The 14,987-nt window shown below is 44.0% G+C and overlaps 1 protein-coding gene across 5 annotated transcripts in view; it reads right to left on the reverse strand.

Annotated features, from left to right (window-relative positions):
- WDR90 (WD repeat domain 90) overlaps positions 1 to 13,951 on the reverse strand; it is a 106,218-nt gene extending 92,267 nt beyond the window's left edge. For 2 of the 5 annotated variants that reach the window (XM_025185396.2, XM_006124560.3), the window contains exons 1-11: positions 13,830 to 13,951; positions 12,793 to 12,928; positions 9,993 to 10,179; positions 8,394 to 8,492; positions 8,109 to 8,188; positions 6,893 to 7,069; positions 6,256 to 6,438; positions 5,802 to 5,896; positions 3,193 to 3,292; positions 2,278 to 2,412; positions 813 to 974 (exon numbers count right to left, since the gene is read on the reverse strand). In XM_025185396.2, the coding sequence (XP_025041181.2) occupies positions 813 to 974; positions 2,278 to 2,412; positions 3,193 to 3,292; positions 5,802 to 5,896; positions 6,256 to 6,438; positions 6,893 to 7,069; positions 8,109 to 8,188; positions 8,394 to 8,492; positions 9,993 to 10,179; positions 12,793 to 12,924 (1,350 nt within the window). In that variant the 5' untranslated portion in view covers positions 12,925 to 12,928; positions 13,830 to 13,951. Of the gene's footprint in view, positions 1 to 812; positions 975 to 2,277; positions 2,413 to 3,192; positions 3,293 to 5,801; positions 5,897 to 6,255; positions 6,439 to 6,892; positions 7,070 to 8,108; positions 8,189 to 8,393; positions 8,493 to 9,992; positions 10,180 to 12,792; positions 12,929 to 13,156; positions 13,597 to 13,829 lie in introns of those variants that run through there. The other 3 variants (XM_075899215.1, XM_025185395.2, XM_025185398.2) reach the window with 3 other exon arrangements.
- Between the last annotated feature and the right edge of the window lie 1,036 nt (positions 13,952 to 14,987).

A 14,987-nucleotide genomic window follows, 5' to 3' on the forward strand; every position in this document is an offset into this window, starting at 1 on the left:
GGGGCAAGGGACAGGGTGCTTGTGGGTGCTGGGGCAGGGTACTTGTGGGGGTCTGGGGAGAGGAAGGGGACAAGGACCGATACCTCGGGATCCTGTAGCTGCCAAGGCCCAAGAAATGCATGGATTGCTCCCCTGTCCCCCAAACAGCAGAGCGGTACCTAACACACTGGTCCGTTGCATGCCTGATGCCTTCCTGTGCAGAGGGAGGGGGAGTCCCGGACTGAGCCAGCCCCAACCGCTCGGGCAGCGCGCGCCTCACTTCTCTGCTCCCCACGGCAGTGCGTGCTGCCCAAGCAGCTGGAGCTGGCGCTCTGAGGACTTTATTCCCCTGCTGCCTTCCCACGTGGGGGGACGGGACAGGGAGAGTCCTGGACCACGCTTGCCCCAACTGTTCGGACAGTGTGCGCCTTGCACCTCCACTCCCCACAGCAGCACGCGCAGCCCGAGCAGCTGGATCCGGCACAGTCCCGGATCCCCACCCACTCCCCCGCACGCAGGAAGGCAGCAGGGGAACAAAGTCCCCAGCGCACGATGAACCAGCGTTTTACGTACTGCGCTGGCTGTTGGGGAAGAAGGGAGAGCAGCCCGCGTACTTCCAGGACCTGGTGCGCAGCTGCAGAACTGCCCCCCGACCTGCAGGAAGCCCGTGCTACCTCTGTTGACACTGGGAGTTCAGCGTGGCATTTATCTTGGGGGTTGTGGGCAGCGAGGCGAGCTCTCACAAAAATTTTTCTGAGGCCCGGTATTTTTTTTCCCAAGGACTGGTACTGGGCCACGGGCCACAGTTTGGGAAACGCTGCTCTAGCCCATACCTTTCTTGGAGCATCCTTCTCTTTGGCCATTTTATCCTCTTTCTGGTTCCTACTGGGAATAGCTTTTGAATGAGGGGAGCTGGCTGCTGCAATCACTGGCCCTAATTTGTTCATGTTGGTTTGATGCCCAAGATCACGTAAAGTGCTGAATTGACACTTAGTCTGAAAAAGAAGGAAATGAAAGGAAGTTATGAAAGAGAGGCAATAAAAGAAATGCAGCTTGAGGGAGACTGGACATCCCCATCCTTCTTGCCTTAATTCAGCGGGTCTCAAACTCCTGGCCCACGGGCCATTGCCTATAAAAGCAATTGTGCAATCTGGCCTGGGACTTGGGCAGGCCAGGGGGAGGCCTTTCCATTACTGGCTCCCAAGCCCAACCCTTTCCCCCATCACCCAGCCTTCTCCCCTTGGCTCTCTGTCCCCGAGGATGTGGCTTCAGGGATGATGGGGGGAGGGCTTAGTGTCATGCAACAGCAGGGAGATGCACCCCCTGCACTCCCTGTGGCAGGGGAAGTGGAGTGCACTGGGCGAGTGCACTTGCTTTGCTTCCCTGAGGCTCCTGACGCCGTGGGGAGGTACAACTGCTGCAGCCATGTGGTGCCAGGCTACCCCCGTGATCCTTGAAGCCGTGTCCTCAGGAATGGGGTACCATGGGCGGGAGAATGGGCAGGGAAATAGCGGGAAGGGGTGGAGCTTGGGGACTAGTAATGGACAGCCTCCTCTCCCGGGCCACCAAGAATCCCGGGCCAGATTGTGCAATCACTCCAGCCAGGGATGGCCTGTGAGCCAGGAATTTGAGACCCCTGAGTTAAGGTAAATGAAAGGACCAGTCAAACCAAATTACTTACCCTTGTGCACATCGCTCCTGCTTTGGGACAAACATTGAAACAAGTTCAACATTCTATTATTACTGTGGGAAACATGAATGTTAATATTTACTGACGTAACAGGGTCGGGAGTGGGAGGAATGCAGAGAAACTAAAATAGATAAAACTGTATGAATTACAGCCCCAGTGTGGTCCTTCTAATAAATTAAACTCTTCTGAGCATCCCTGGTAGTTATTACACTGAAGTAGCCACTATATTTTCCTAGGGAGGATATTCCTCACTCAGCAATATTAGGACTTGGTGGGGAAAACACCTGGCATAAGGAGGAAGAGGATTTTTATAAAACTGATTAGCTGATGCTAGAGAAAGGACTGCAGACAAGTCATGTACTAAGGGACCCTTCAGTCCCCAAGCCCCACTGCTCAGGATGTCTGCCTCATACTGTGGCTTAGGAAATAAATCTCTTTTAGGAAACTGCTCCAAAAACCATGTCACATTATTTCTCCCTGATGGCTCAGGGCCAGCTTTATTTTAAAGGCAATTTTCTGATAGCCCTGACTGCTGCCAAGCATGTGGTGCACGAACACAGCTGGACGGGGAGATTGTATTGCAGTGCACAGAGGAAGCCCATTCTCACCTTTGCAAACACCTCACTGTCTTGGTATGGAAACACACGGAAAGCCCCTCGGATGCGCTTCACACCAGGATACAGCAATGGCACCATGTTGACATATGCCACACCATGGAAAAAAATCTGTCCATCATCATCTCCCTGAAAATGCAGAACAAGACCAGGCATGACTTAGCTAAAAGGCTGTTCTGAGGACTGCTGTTTGCATGGATTTAAGGCCATTTCTGCAGGCTTCTGCATACAGCATCAATTCCTATTAAAGCAAAGGCCACCTAAATACATTATGTGCTTAAATAGTCAATGTTATCCTGTCACTGAAGTTTCTCCAATGGGCATAAAGCTGTGCCAGCTTCGAAGAATATTCTGTAATTCTTCCATACCCTCCTTATTCCAATCTCCATAGGTCTGGGACAAATCTTCTTAGTGAAGCCAAGTGCTCCGTTCCTGCTGGGCTGTATCCTGGCACTTGGTTTCTAAAAGCACTCACCATCTGATTAGGAAACAGAATGTCCTGCTAGAGTTCTGAGGAGCTTAGTTTCCAATTGGGGCAAGGAGAACACAGTTAGTCATCACTGCAAAATCTGATGGCCAGTTTAGATTCCCTGAACATCCGCTCAAGGAACCCATTGGCCAATGGAAAGATTAGCTAATCGCTTTCCCCAGCAGTTTCTTTCCCAACCAATCCCTCTTCAATTGCCATGGTACTGAAGAAAACTAACAAAATATTTGTGCCTTGTAACTTGAAATGTTTCTCTTTGTTTGAGAGCGGAGTGAGGCTGATCACTCCCTTACCAAAGCCTCGAGCACTCCCTAACTCACCTCTCCCATTTAGAAAATGCTCTTAGCTAAGCACACTCACTAAAGGAAAATAGCACCAAAAGACAATCATATGCATCCATACAAATCTCTAGGCATATTTACCTTGTCTAATTTGCTAGATTTCCCTTTGGTGGAGGTAACCACAGGGACCCTGGTGATCTCCACGGGCCAGTACCGACATTCCGCAATGCGCTTCTGTAAACTGCAACACCAAAAGAGACAATTGAGAAATACAGAAAAACAGTCCAGAGATTCCCCTGTGCCACTTAGGGAAAGTGAGGCTACTCATTTGTAGTAGAAATAACCTGGAAGAATGATTGTCTAAATAAATAAATAAATACATCTACCAACATCTCCTGTGAAATGTTCTAGTCTAACTTTCAGTTTTTATTAATAGGAACAATTGCATGAAAACTGGAATGTTCTTCCTTAAGAGTTCATCAGCTCCTACGGCTCATTCTCCATCGTAAGTCACAGTGCTTTGGTCGTGACAACACAGCATTCAATTGTGAAATCATAAAGGCTATAACCATAGGATAGAATTTTGGACATATAGGGCTGGAAGGGACCTTAAGAGGTTGCCTAGTCTATCACCCTGTGCTGAGGCAGGACTGAGAATACCTATGCCATCCCTGAAAGGTGTTTGTCTAACTTCTTAATAACCTCCCATGATGGAGATTCCACAAATTTTAACTATCCTTATGGTTGAAAGTTTTTGCTAATATCTAACCTAAAGCTCCCTTGCTGCAGATTAAGCCCATTACTTTTTGTGGACATGAAGAACAATTGCTCACTTTACACCAGTCTTTAACTTACTTGAAGACTTATCAGGCTCTCTCTCTCTGTCTTCTTTCCTCAAGATCAAACATGTCCAGGTTTTTTTAAACTGTTCCGCACAAGTCAGGTTTTCTAAGCCTTTAACCATTTTTTGGCTCTTCTCTGGACTCTCGCCAGCTTGTCTACATCCTTCTTAAAGCATGGCACCCAAAACTGACCACAGTACTCCAGCTGAGGCTTCACCAGCACCAAGTATAATGGAAAAGTTTCTTCCCAGGTCATGCTTATTATACTCTAGTTAATACATTTCAGAATGATGTTAACTCTTTTTACAACTGCACCTATAATAGTTTGCTCACAATCAGTATGACCCCGTATAACTCCCAGATCCTTTTCAGCAGCACTACTGCCTACCCAGCTATTCCCCATTTTGTAGTTGTGTGTAAGGGAAGCATCTTGCGATTGTGTTTATTAAATATTATCGTGTTGCTTCTGACCAATTCTCCACTTTCTCAAGACTATTTTTAATTCTAATTCTATCTTCCAAAGTGCTTATTACCACTGCCAGCCCGATATCATCTGCAAATGTTTATCAGCATACTCTACACTCCACTATCTAAGTTATGAAAACATTGAATAGTACACAACCCAAGACAGGTCTTCATTGGACCCCAGTAGATATGTCTTCACATTTAACAGTGAACATTGATAACTTCTCTTTGAGTAGTTTTTTCAACCACTTTATGATAATTTCATCTAGACCATATTTCCCTAGTTTGCTTATGAGAACATCACATGGGACTGCATAAAAAACTTTATTGAAATCATGATAAATCATATTTGTTGATTCTCCTCTACCCAATAGATCAGTAACCCTTGTCAAAGAAGGAAACTGGGTTGGGTTGGAATGATTTCTCATGACAAATCCATGTTGGCTGTTATTTATACCCTTTTTATACTGCAGGTGCTTACAACTGGTTCTTTAATAATTTGTTCCAGTGTCGTTCTAAGTATTAAAGTTAGGCTGACTGGTTTATAATTCCCTAGTCCTTTCTGTTCCCCTTTTTGAAGGTAGGTCCTTCTCTAGTCCTCTGGGACCTCACCCATCCTCCAGGAGTTCTTGTGGATAATTAATGGTTCTGATGCTGCTCCACCTAGTTTCTTAAATATTCTTGGGGTGCATTTTGTCAAGCCCTGATTATCGGAATACATCTAATTTACCTAAATATTATTTAGCTTGTTTTTGCCCTCTTCCATTTTATGTTCCTTCTCTTTGTTGTTAATATTTACTGTGTTAAGAATCTGATCATAATTAATGTTTTTGGGGAAGACTGAAACAAAAAAATATTAAACATGTCAGCTTTCTTGATGCTATCTATTATTAGCTCTCTTTCCCACCAAGTAGCGGACCTACAATTTCCTTTACTTTTCTCTTGCCCCAATGCATTATAGAACCTCTTCTTGCATTTTATGACCCTTACGAGGCGTAACTCAATTTCTGATTTTGTCCTTATGTGCTTCTGCTATTCTTTGACACTCGTCTTTAGCAATTGTCCCAGTTTCCACTTTTTGTAGGATTCTTTTTCGATGTCCAGGTCATTACAGAGCTCACAGTGCCAAATAAGTCTTCTAGTAGTTAACAAAAGACAAAATAGCTAAAAATAATAATAGCTTAAAAAAAAAGTACTGGAAGGGATTAGGGATACAAGAGTGCATGCCTAGGATCTAAAACAAGCTCAATGAGGGATTAGGCAGATGACCCCACATCTGTGGCGGGTTCTATTGCACCTTCCTCAAAAGCACCTGATGCTGGTCACTGCTAGACACAGGATACTGAAGTAAATGAATCATGGGGCTGGCATACTCTGGAAATTCATATGTTCCTCCTCATCTCCATTACTCTCTGTTCAGGGAATTTTCCTTTGTTTTCTTACCTGAGTACTGCTGCAGGGTCCAGGTAACAGCGCCTCTCCAAGTCCCAAACAATTCTCTTCTTTATGGTCTCTGCCTGAATCCTATTTTCCCTGTCCTAGGAGAAAGAGTGAGCTGTTCAGAGCACACCCTGAGCCCGTGCACTATGTTCCATCTGATGGGTGGTGCCCAGTTTAGCGGTAAAATGCTTATCCCCTTTGAGGGGAGAACTTATTGCAACACTCAACTCCACACAGAACCAATCAGCATCTGAGCAAAATGAGGTCGTAATGGTTAGTTCTGGGGCCAGTTAAAGTTAGATTTACTTGTGTGACTAGCAGCCAGGCTTGTGATGGTGCTCAGACAAATCACAGGACTCCTCCTCCTGACCCTGCCTTCCATCCTGTACCTTCAGTCATTCATTTTGCTACACACTTCAGCTCTCTCCTGGCAGCTTCAAGGTCATTTCTTTCTCACCTCTGTTTTGTTGAGCTCTCCATCCTCCTCTTCATAGGGGCCTCCAACAATAAAAGAGTCTGGAATGTTTTGAGCTCCTGGTGCCACAGTGTTGCTAATGGGCCATTTTTTTGGACGGGGGATTGGCTCTTTTTCACCACCAAGCTTCAGGGTCCCATTCTTGAACATCAAGGGGTACTCTTTCTAGAGAGGCACAGAGAAAGGATTTTCATCCTTTTGCTATAGCAAGGGGTGACCAACAAGTAAAAAGCAGAATTCTAGCAACGCAACTTGGAAAACATGCTCCAGTCCACATAGGTATAGAAACTACAAAATACAAGCATCAAATTGCATAATCTGAGACAAAAAAATCCCACTCATTTCATCACACATGCACATGGGAGTTGCCATGTAGATACATAGATCAGGGAGCAACAGGCTTGATCCAAGTTGCAGAACTATACTTACACATACACAAACAACTGAAAAATCATTGACAAATATCAGTATAGTTCTGTGGCCACAGAAACAGTTGGACGTACCCACATAATAGGCACAGGCATCCATTGCTCATGCAGATTATCATCTTAGAAACCTCAACCACAGAAGCAAAGATCTACGTAGGACATATACAAAAAGTTCATTGACAGTTCCCCACCTCTCCAATAGTTGGTACTTGCAAGCCAACCATGTAGTTTTGCTGGGGTCCTGTGGGAACAAACACTTCAGGGACAGAATAAGCAGCCTCTAATGTAACCCTGAGGAGGTTTCCATCTGAAAGTTGCGATGTAGAAAGCAGGGACTCTTGGATGGACACCGCCACTTCGAGACCACACTGTAAGACAAAAGCAAACTGACGTGACTTTCCACTGGAAACAGCAAAGTTACAAAACAGTTACCATGAATCTGTCTTTACAGAGGCTTCAAATAGAGGTCTGCCTAAGTTGGGAATCTACAATATTATTTTATTCATTGATTCAAATGCAGAAATGGGTATTCCTGTGTGTTAAATAAATTTGATGGTAATTTAATGATTTGCATTCAAACTGTAATGTTTCCCTATTTAGAATACAGCTTCTCAGGGCAGGAATCCAGTCTCACATGGTCACTGTTTAATAAACAAATGAAAAGTTACTTTCAAAACCCGTGTTGAAAAAACAGGAAGGGTGCAAAATGAATCACTCAATATTCAAGAGATGCCAAAGCTAAGGTTGCACATAGAACCTCAACTAAGCCTTTATCCACATACATCATTACACAGTATTTAATCACAAGATCACATATAAGATGGATAACATGCAGTGAATGAAGTAGCTTTTGAATATTTATCTCCACTGTTCAGTGTGAATGGACACTTGCTTCATTCATCACATACCGATTTGACCTGTCTACAGATATATGCTTTCAGATATACCAGTATATATTTAAAGTCCACTGATTTCAATTAATTTATACTGGTAATAGCAAACAGAATCTGGATTAAAATTAGACACATTTCCACATTCACTATGTATCATTGCTTCATTCACTGAACACCATTCAACCAGTGTGCTGAATAAGGCAGGGATCTTACAGTAACAATAGTATGTGATAAAATATTACACGGTCTTTTTTATTTTGTTTGCACCAAGCGATGGAGTTAAGGTTACATGGGCATCCTTAATTATGCCATTTTCTGATTTTTCAGTTCTTCATTTTGCAGCATTAATGCTCTTTCAATGTAGTTTTTTGTACAGTACTTTTTAGCATTTATAGAGCCTATTGTAATCAACGAGAGAGGAACCAGGCCTCACATTTTATATGTATTATTGTAACATATACTGTAGCCTATAATTGCATATTCGAATCAAATAGCTCTGGGACTTTCCAAATACCTTGGCATCTGGGCGAAGGCTCTCTAGTGAAGAGCCAGGAACTGGATGCAGTGGAACTATTGCCCTAAATGAACACTGTCCTGGGAACAAATAAAGACAGAATCAGCATAAAGTCTGAAGCTCCCCACTAGTGAAATAGCTCCCTGAATAGAAAACGTGTGCTATATGCCACCCACATAATCCAACTTTCTAAAGACTATCTTAGGTATAGAAGTGAAGCTACAGCAAAGAAGTTGGGTGAGAGCAAGAGATCAACGTGAATGCAATATGAATTCAACATTGCACCTTCCAGCAGAGGCAGAAGGTCTACAACAGCCTGACCAAGAGCCATAGTCTTCTCGTCCTTCTGCTTCTTCTCCTTTGGTAAAACTTCAATCACAGTCACTGATGGGAGAACATACACAGAATCTGATGATGTTTCTGAATCATCTATAAAACAGCAGCTGAAAACAGTGTATTCATTCAGGGTGCTTGAAGAGTGTATTAGCTCTTAGCCAGCACTTCTGCTTGATTCCCCAGAGTCTGAAGGGGATAGAGTAGCTGAATGTTTGCCACAGCTAATGCTCAGATTTCATTTTCAAGCAAATCCTGCTGGAAGAGGACGAGAACAGAGCAGCTGAGAGTTTCTCACAGAAAATGCTTCTACTCCATTCTCTAATGCGGTGATACTCAGACCACGGCTCACAAGCTGCCTCTGGCTCTTTGAGATGTAGCCTGTGGCTCTTCAGGGTTCACTCCAGGAGCACTACAAAGAGCTGCTTCGTGGCATTCCTACAGGGAGGGAGTCCCCACTCCTCCCTGAGCGCCATGAACAGCTGCTTTGTGACAGTACGGGGAACCTCCACTCTTCCTCCTCCTTCCTGGAGCAACACAAACAGCTGATTTGCAATGCTCCAGGAGGGAGCGCTACTTTGCCCCCACCTTCTCTAACTGCTAACACTAGGACCCCAGTTAAAAACCAATTAGAATTTTTTGAACAATCACGTGTATTTCTTTTGTGGACATTAATACCCCCTGCTAAGGGCATGAAACTACACATGGCAAAAGCAACAGAAGACACAAGTACAAAGGCAAGTGCAGATCCTTTCGGCTATGTCTACACTACAGATTTTTTTTCGGAAAAATAGCTGTTTTTCCGAAAAACTTCACTTACGTCCACACTGCAATTGCATTCTTTCAAAAAAAAAAAAAAAAGAAAGAACGGAGGGTTTTTTCCGACATTTAAACCTCTTGCTACAAGTCTTTTTCTGAAAGAGCTCTTTTGGAAAAAGGCATGTGTGGATGGGGAAGGGGAGTTCTTTTGAAAGAAGAGGAAAGAGGAAAAATTAGATTCATTTAGGTACCCTGATGGCCACTCCATTCATAGTAATCACAGCTTAAATGCAATATAGCTTCCATTCAGTGTGGACGCTATCTTTTGAAAAAGCAAATCGCTTTTTCAATGCGCTTTGGCAGTGTGGACACTCTTTTTCAGAAGAAGTTTTTTCAGAAAATCTCTTCCAGAAAAGCTTCTTCCGAAAGAAGCCTGCAGTCTAGATGTAGCCCCCGAGAGGAGTGAGAACATGATTATCTCTTTGTGCCCAGGAGTGGAGATAAATACATCTGCTTAATATGTGACAATTCCATTGCCCAATTCAAAAAACTTGAATTTAATTAGACATAACACTGCTACTCATCCATACTTCAGCATTCATTTTCCACTGAGAAGTGAACTTAGCTTACATCTTTCTCTGCACTGTGAGTACCACTGTTCTAATGAGTGACTCCTGCTAGGAGCAGATAGGGATGGAGTAGCAGAGTTCCCCGTGGCCAGAGTTCTTGTCAATACTCTAGTAATTTATTCTGGGCAAATCTGAATGTACAGTTAGAGTGACAGTTACTTACAGAATAAGGGTTTGTGTGCAATGTCATCTAGAGAGTTTGGCCCATCAGAGTTGTATTCAAAGCTAGTGCTGAAGTTATATTTCACTGTGCCATCTGAAGAACCATCAATTTTCAAGGAGTCACCCAGAATAACACCATTATACTCTGCACGCACATAGGTCACAGGAGCGTCTCCTTTGGCACCTTTCTGTCAAACATAGACCAACAATAGATTAATTATTTTATTCTATAGCAAAAAGCAGATTTCAAACTGCTCACAAGCAGACTGTCCACAGAAGTTGGCTGAGTTAAGGAATGCTTGTTTTTGAAAATAATATACAGAAGGATTTTTTTTCAGTTACTGCACATATAAGAATGGGCTTATGATGAACAATTCTGGTCACACTAAGATTTCACCTTCTTTGAAAACTTTTCTCCATTGTATCCCTTTGCAGCACCCAGAGATTATGAACACCCAGCTGAGTTAGGGGCATTTAGAACTAATAGCCTTCATCAACATGGAGGACAGAGACAAAAGTAAATACATTGACTTTCATCCAAAGGGGCAACATAATAATTATAATTTCAAGAAAGGTTCTGATTTTTATAAACAACTGAGGAGGAAGCTCACAAGTGGCATGGCTGCATTAATGTGAAATTCCAATATACTGTATGGCTGAAGAATTTAAAACCTAGTGAGAATCGTAGCAAGCTTTTTGGAAAAAGATTTGAATTCTTACTCATTAACTTTACACAAGTAGTTTTAAAGAAAGGCACAGTTTTTTAGTATTTTTCTGCTAGTGTTCTTAAACACAGGAACATAGGAAATTCTATACCAGATCAGACCAGTGGTCCACCTAGCTCACCAGTCCTTCTCTGACAGTGTCCAGGAGCAGATGTTTCCAAAAGACAGTGCAAGAAATTATGAAATGGGCAATTACGATGCAACCTCATCACAGGGGGAAAAGTTCTTCCTAACCTCTCAGGATAGAGTTTGGCTTATGCCCTGAATCACAAAGGTGGATAGAGCAATAGCCCCTCCAAATTTTTCTTTAGCCCTTATGCAGATAAGCCAAATCTTTATTTGAATCCTGCTAAGCAATTTTGCCTAATGATACTTTGTGGTAATGAGTTCCATGATTGTTTTGTGCATTGTATTATCAATATAGCCTTTGATCAGTTTTAAATTGGCTGCTTTTCAGTTTTAAAAAAAATTTTCCTTGCTAATCCATGAAGAGAAAGGCTAAATAGAAATTACCTTTTCAGTACCACTCACTATACTGTATTCTCTTCTCGTGCCCACTCTTATTCTAACAAAAAAATATCCAGAATTTCTTCTATGTACCTTCATCTGCAAGTTTTTTCTTACAGGCTACTTTGGCCCCCTCCTCCCCCGCTTAGCCCTCTCTACACTTACTATTTTCTTTCTAAGAGGGGTAAACCAGAACTGAAGACAGTGTTCAGGTTGTACCATTGATTTATATAATGACATTAACAAATGTATTTAGGCATAAGCTTTTGTGTCCTGATGCCAGACTGAAGTTTCCACTTCATGCATCTGTCAAAGAGGACTCCAACCCACAAAAGCTTATGCCCAAATATGTTTGTTAATCTTTAAGGTGCCATAGGACTCCTTGTTGTTTATAATAACATTATATATTTTCAGTATTATTTCCCATCCCATTCCTTTATACAGTATACTTCCCTACTGCTTAAAGATATATCAAGGATAAATCTATTAATGTATGAGAGGTTTTCTGATATTACAGTATAAATGCCTAAACAGATAGCCAGATGCATTCTAATCTTTTATTTGCTTTTCTGACTGCTGCTGTATAATAAACAGAAATTTTCATTGTGCATGCAGGTCTTTTTCTTGAGTTGTTACAATTACAAAGAGCAATGAATGGTCTCAAGTTACAGTGGGGGAGGTCTAGGTTGGATATTAGGAAAATCTATTTCACTAGGAGGGTGGTGAAGCACTGGAATGGGTTACCTAAGGAGGGGGTGGAATCTCCATCTCTAGGGGTGTTTAAGGACAAAGCCCTGGCTGGGTTGATTTAGTTGGGATTGGTCCTGCCTTCGGCAGGGAGCTGGACTTGATGACCTCCTGAGGTTGGTTCCAGCTCTATGAATCTATGATTCTATATTCTAGATGCCATTAATCACAACCAAGAATGCCATGTGGTACAAAGACTTCCTTAATGGCCAGATTTTTTAGTTAACTGGCACACATTTCAGTGGAGTTATTTGAGATTTACATTGCTGTAACTGAGATCAGAATCTGCCCCTATATCAGGGAACAATGGAGCAGATTTTAAAAACTCTTATAGGTATTTGTCTCTGTATTATGTTGGTGATGGAAGAGGGATGTGGAATTAAAAAAAGAAAAAGAAAATATTAGCAAAACAGGAGTATAACGTATATTACACATTGTGTAGAAAACCTTGTGGTAAATAGTAAAACATTCCCATAGTAACGCGGGAGGAGGCACAGCAGGCCATATTTCAAATTCATGTTCATGCAATGCAGTATTGCTGGATGGGTTGTGGAGGGGATTGCACTCAAAATCTTTAGACTACAAAGCAAGAGCCTTTACTCTACATATGGACTGCCATTACAAGGGAACTGAGAGCCATGCTGCGTAACTATGGGTTACACTGAGATCCTGGTGTCATTTCAGATTGCTTATGAGTGTTATATTCTCACACCACATTTTTGAAGGTTTTACAGTATAAAGATTTGTGCCCACCCCATTTGCTAAAATAGATCAGATATACTGAATGCCCAACAAACTGAGAAGATTTTCAGAAGATTTTACCAGGTCACGTCCCTCCAACACTGTGATCTGTACCGGTTTGATTGGGGACAGAGATGTCTCAGTAGGTAAAACAATAGATGGAGCCAATGTAAAGGATCCTTTTTTACTAGCCTGCCCAGAAAGGACAGACATGTCTCTGCAGGGATAAAGAATGAAAAAAAAATTAACATACTAATACTCTTTCTTCTGGGCTCTGTTTTGCAGTTACTCAGTGCAGCCTCCTGTTAAGCTTTTGTGGGGAGATCATCTAAATTCACTAAAGCTACCCCCTCTCCCAGTTAATCAAAATAATGTCAATGATACACAGAGGCAGCATGTTCTAACATTATTCAACACCTGAATGCTGAAATATCACAGAACGCACCTAGTTTTACTGATCACACAAACACTTTTTACAGTTCAGTTCAACGTGAAGTTCAAAGTGTAAAATACGGAAAACATAAATCCACTATGGTATGGGGCGGGGAAAATGTCAAAAGTTGTAGTGTATCTAGCTATGGTGGAAGAGTGGAGTGAAGGGCAGGTCCAGGGGAAGGAGATGGGGGGGCAGTTCCCAGGGATGGGGATACCCCAGGGAGAAGAGTTCCTGGGGCAAGGGACAGCCAGCTGGGCAGATAAGGAGAGGCCACCCAGAGGGGGAGGAAACAGCACAGGTGGGGGGCAGCTCCCAGGGCAGGGAATAGCCAGAGGGCGCGGGGGTTTCCTGGGGCAGAGAGGAAAGGGAAACCCAGGGGGGCAGCTCCCAGAGGGAACAACCCGTGGCGGCGGAGGCCGAAGTGGGTGCCGGGCGGGTTGGTTCCCAGGCGGCAGAGGAGGGTACCGGGGGGGGGGGTTGTGGGCAGGGGGCAGCCAATGGGATAGCGGGGGGGGGAGTTCTGGGGTTCGTGGGGGGAACCCTTGAGGGGGCTGGGTCCCTCAGCGGGGGATGGGGGAGGGCGGGTCCCGGGCTCCCCCCCGTGCACATGAGGGGACTGACCCCAGGTCCCGGTGGGGGGGCTATGAGCGGTTCCGGAGGGGGAGGGGTGGGGGAAACTCACGGCTTACGGCTGGGAGGGGGAGGAGCGACTCGGTAACACGCTGCCTCTCAGCGGCGCGTCCTCGGTAACCATAGCAACCGTTCCGCCTCCCGCACGTGCCTCCCCCCCGCCGCAGCCCGTAGGGCACGTGACATTTTCTGGCGCCGACTCTCTTGCCGCCATGTTTGTTGTGGGGAGCAGGGAGCTGGCCTCCTCCCTCCTGGCCTGGAACTGAGGCCCAGGCGGCCATTTTGGTTATTGGCGCAGGCTGGCTGAGCCCATCTCCAGAGCCCTGGACGGACTGGCCAGTGACTTTGCTGGGAGTGGGTACTTGGTTTCAGCTGCCAGGGCCCCTGAGACATAGAGGGGCAGGGACATAGACACACTGACACGCATGTGTCATGAGAACATGCCGTGACCTCACATAGTGACATCGGCCGTGCCGTGGAACACGGACTGTGCACGGCCCACAGTGTGATACATCCTCACACAGCAACATAGGAGTGCCCCCAGTCTTTAACAGTCCCGGACTCTATAGAGTGTCCTGTATCCCATATTAAAGTCACCCTGGAAGCATTATAGCCCGTCCCAATCATTAACAACTCAGTAGGCTCTGGAGATCCTAAACGTGTCTTCAAAGTCATGAGATTAAAAAAAAAAAATCAGATTCTTTGTATTTGACATTTAGGCTATGTCTAGACTGCAGGATTCTTTCGAAAGAACCTTTTTTCGGAAGAGATCTTCCAAAAAAACTTCTTCTGAAAGACAGCGTCCACACTGCCAAAGCACATCGAAAAAGCAATCTGCTTTTTCAAAAGATAGCGTCCATACTGAATGGACGCTATCTCGCATTTAAGCTGTGATTACTATGGATGGAGTAGCCACCAGGGCACCTGTGCTTTTTCCTCTTTCCTCATCTTTCGAAAGAACTCCCTCTTCCCCATCCACACATGCCTTTTTCCGAAAGACCTCTTTCAGAAAAAGGCTTCTTCCTTGTAGAAAGAGGATTAGCAATACCAGAAAAACTCCTATATTATTTTGATTTACTTTTGGAAGAATGCGATTGCAGAGTGGACATAACTCAGGTTTTGTTGGGAATATAGCCGTTTTTCCGACAAATCTCTGTAGTGTAGACATACCCTTAGGGTACGTCTACACTACAAGATGTTTCCGGGATAC

Source organism: Pelodiscus sinensis, chromosome 16, assembly GCF_049634645.1.
Source record: "Pelodiscus sinensis isolate JC-2024 chromosome 16, ASM4963464v1, whole genome shotgun sequence".
Taxonomy (NCBI): Eukaryota; Metazoa; Chordata; order Testudines; family Trionychidae; genus Pelodiscus; species Pelodiscus sinensis.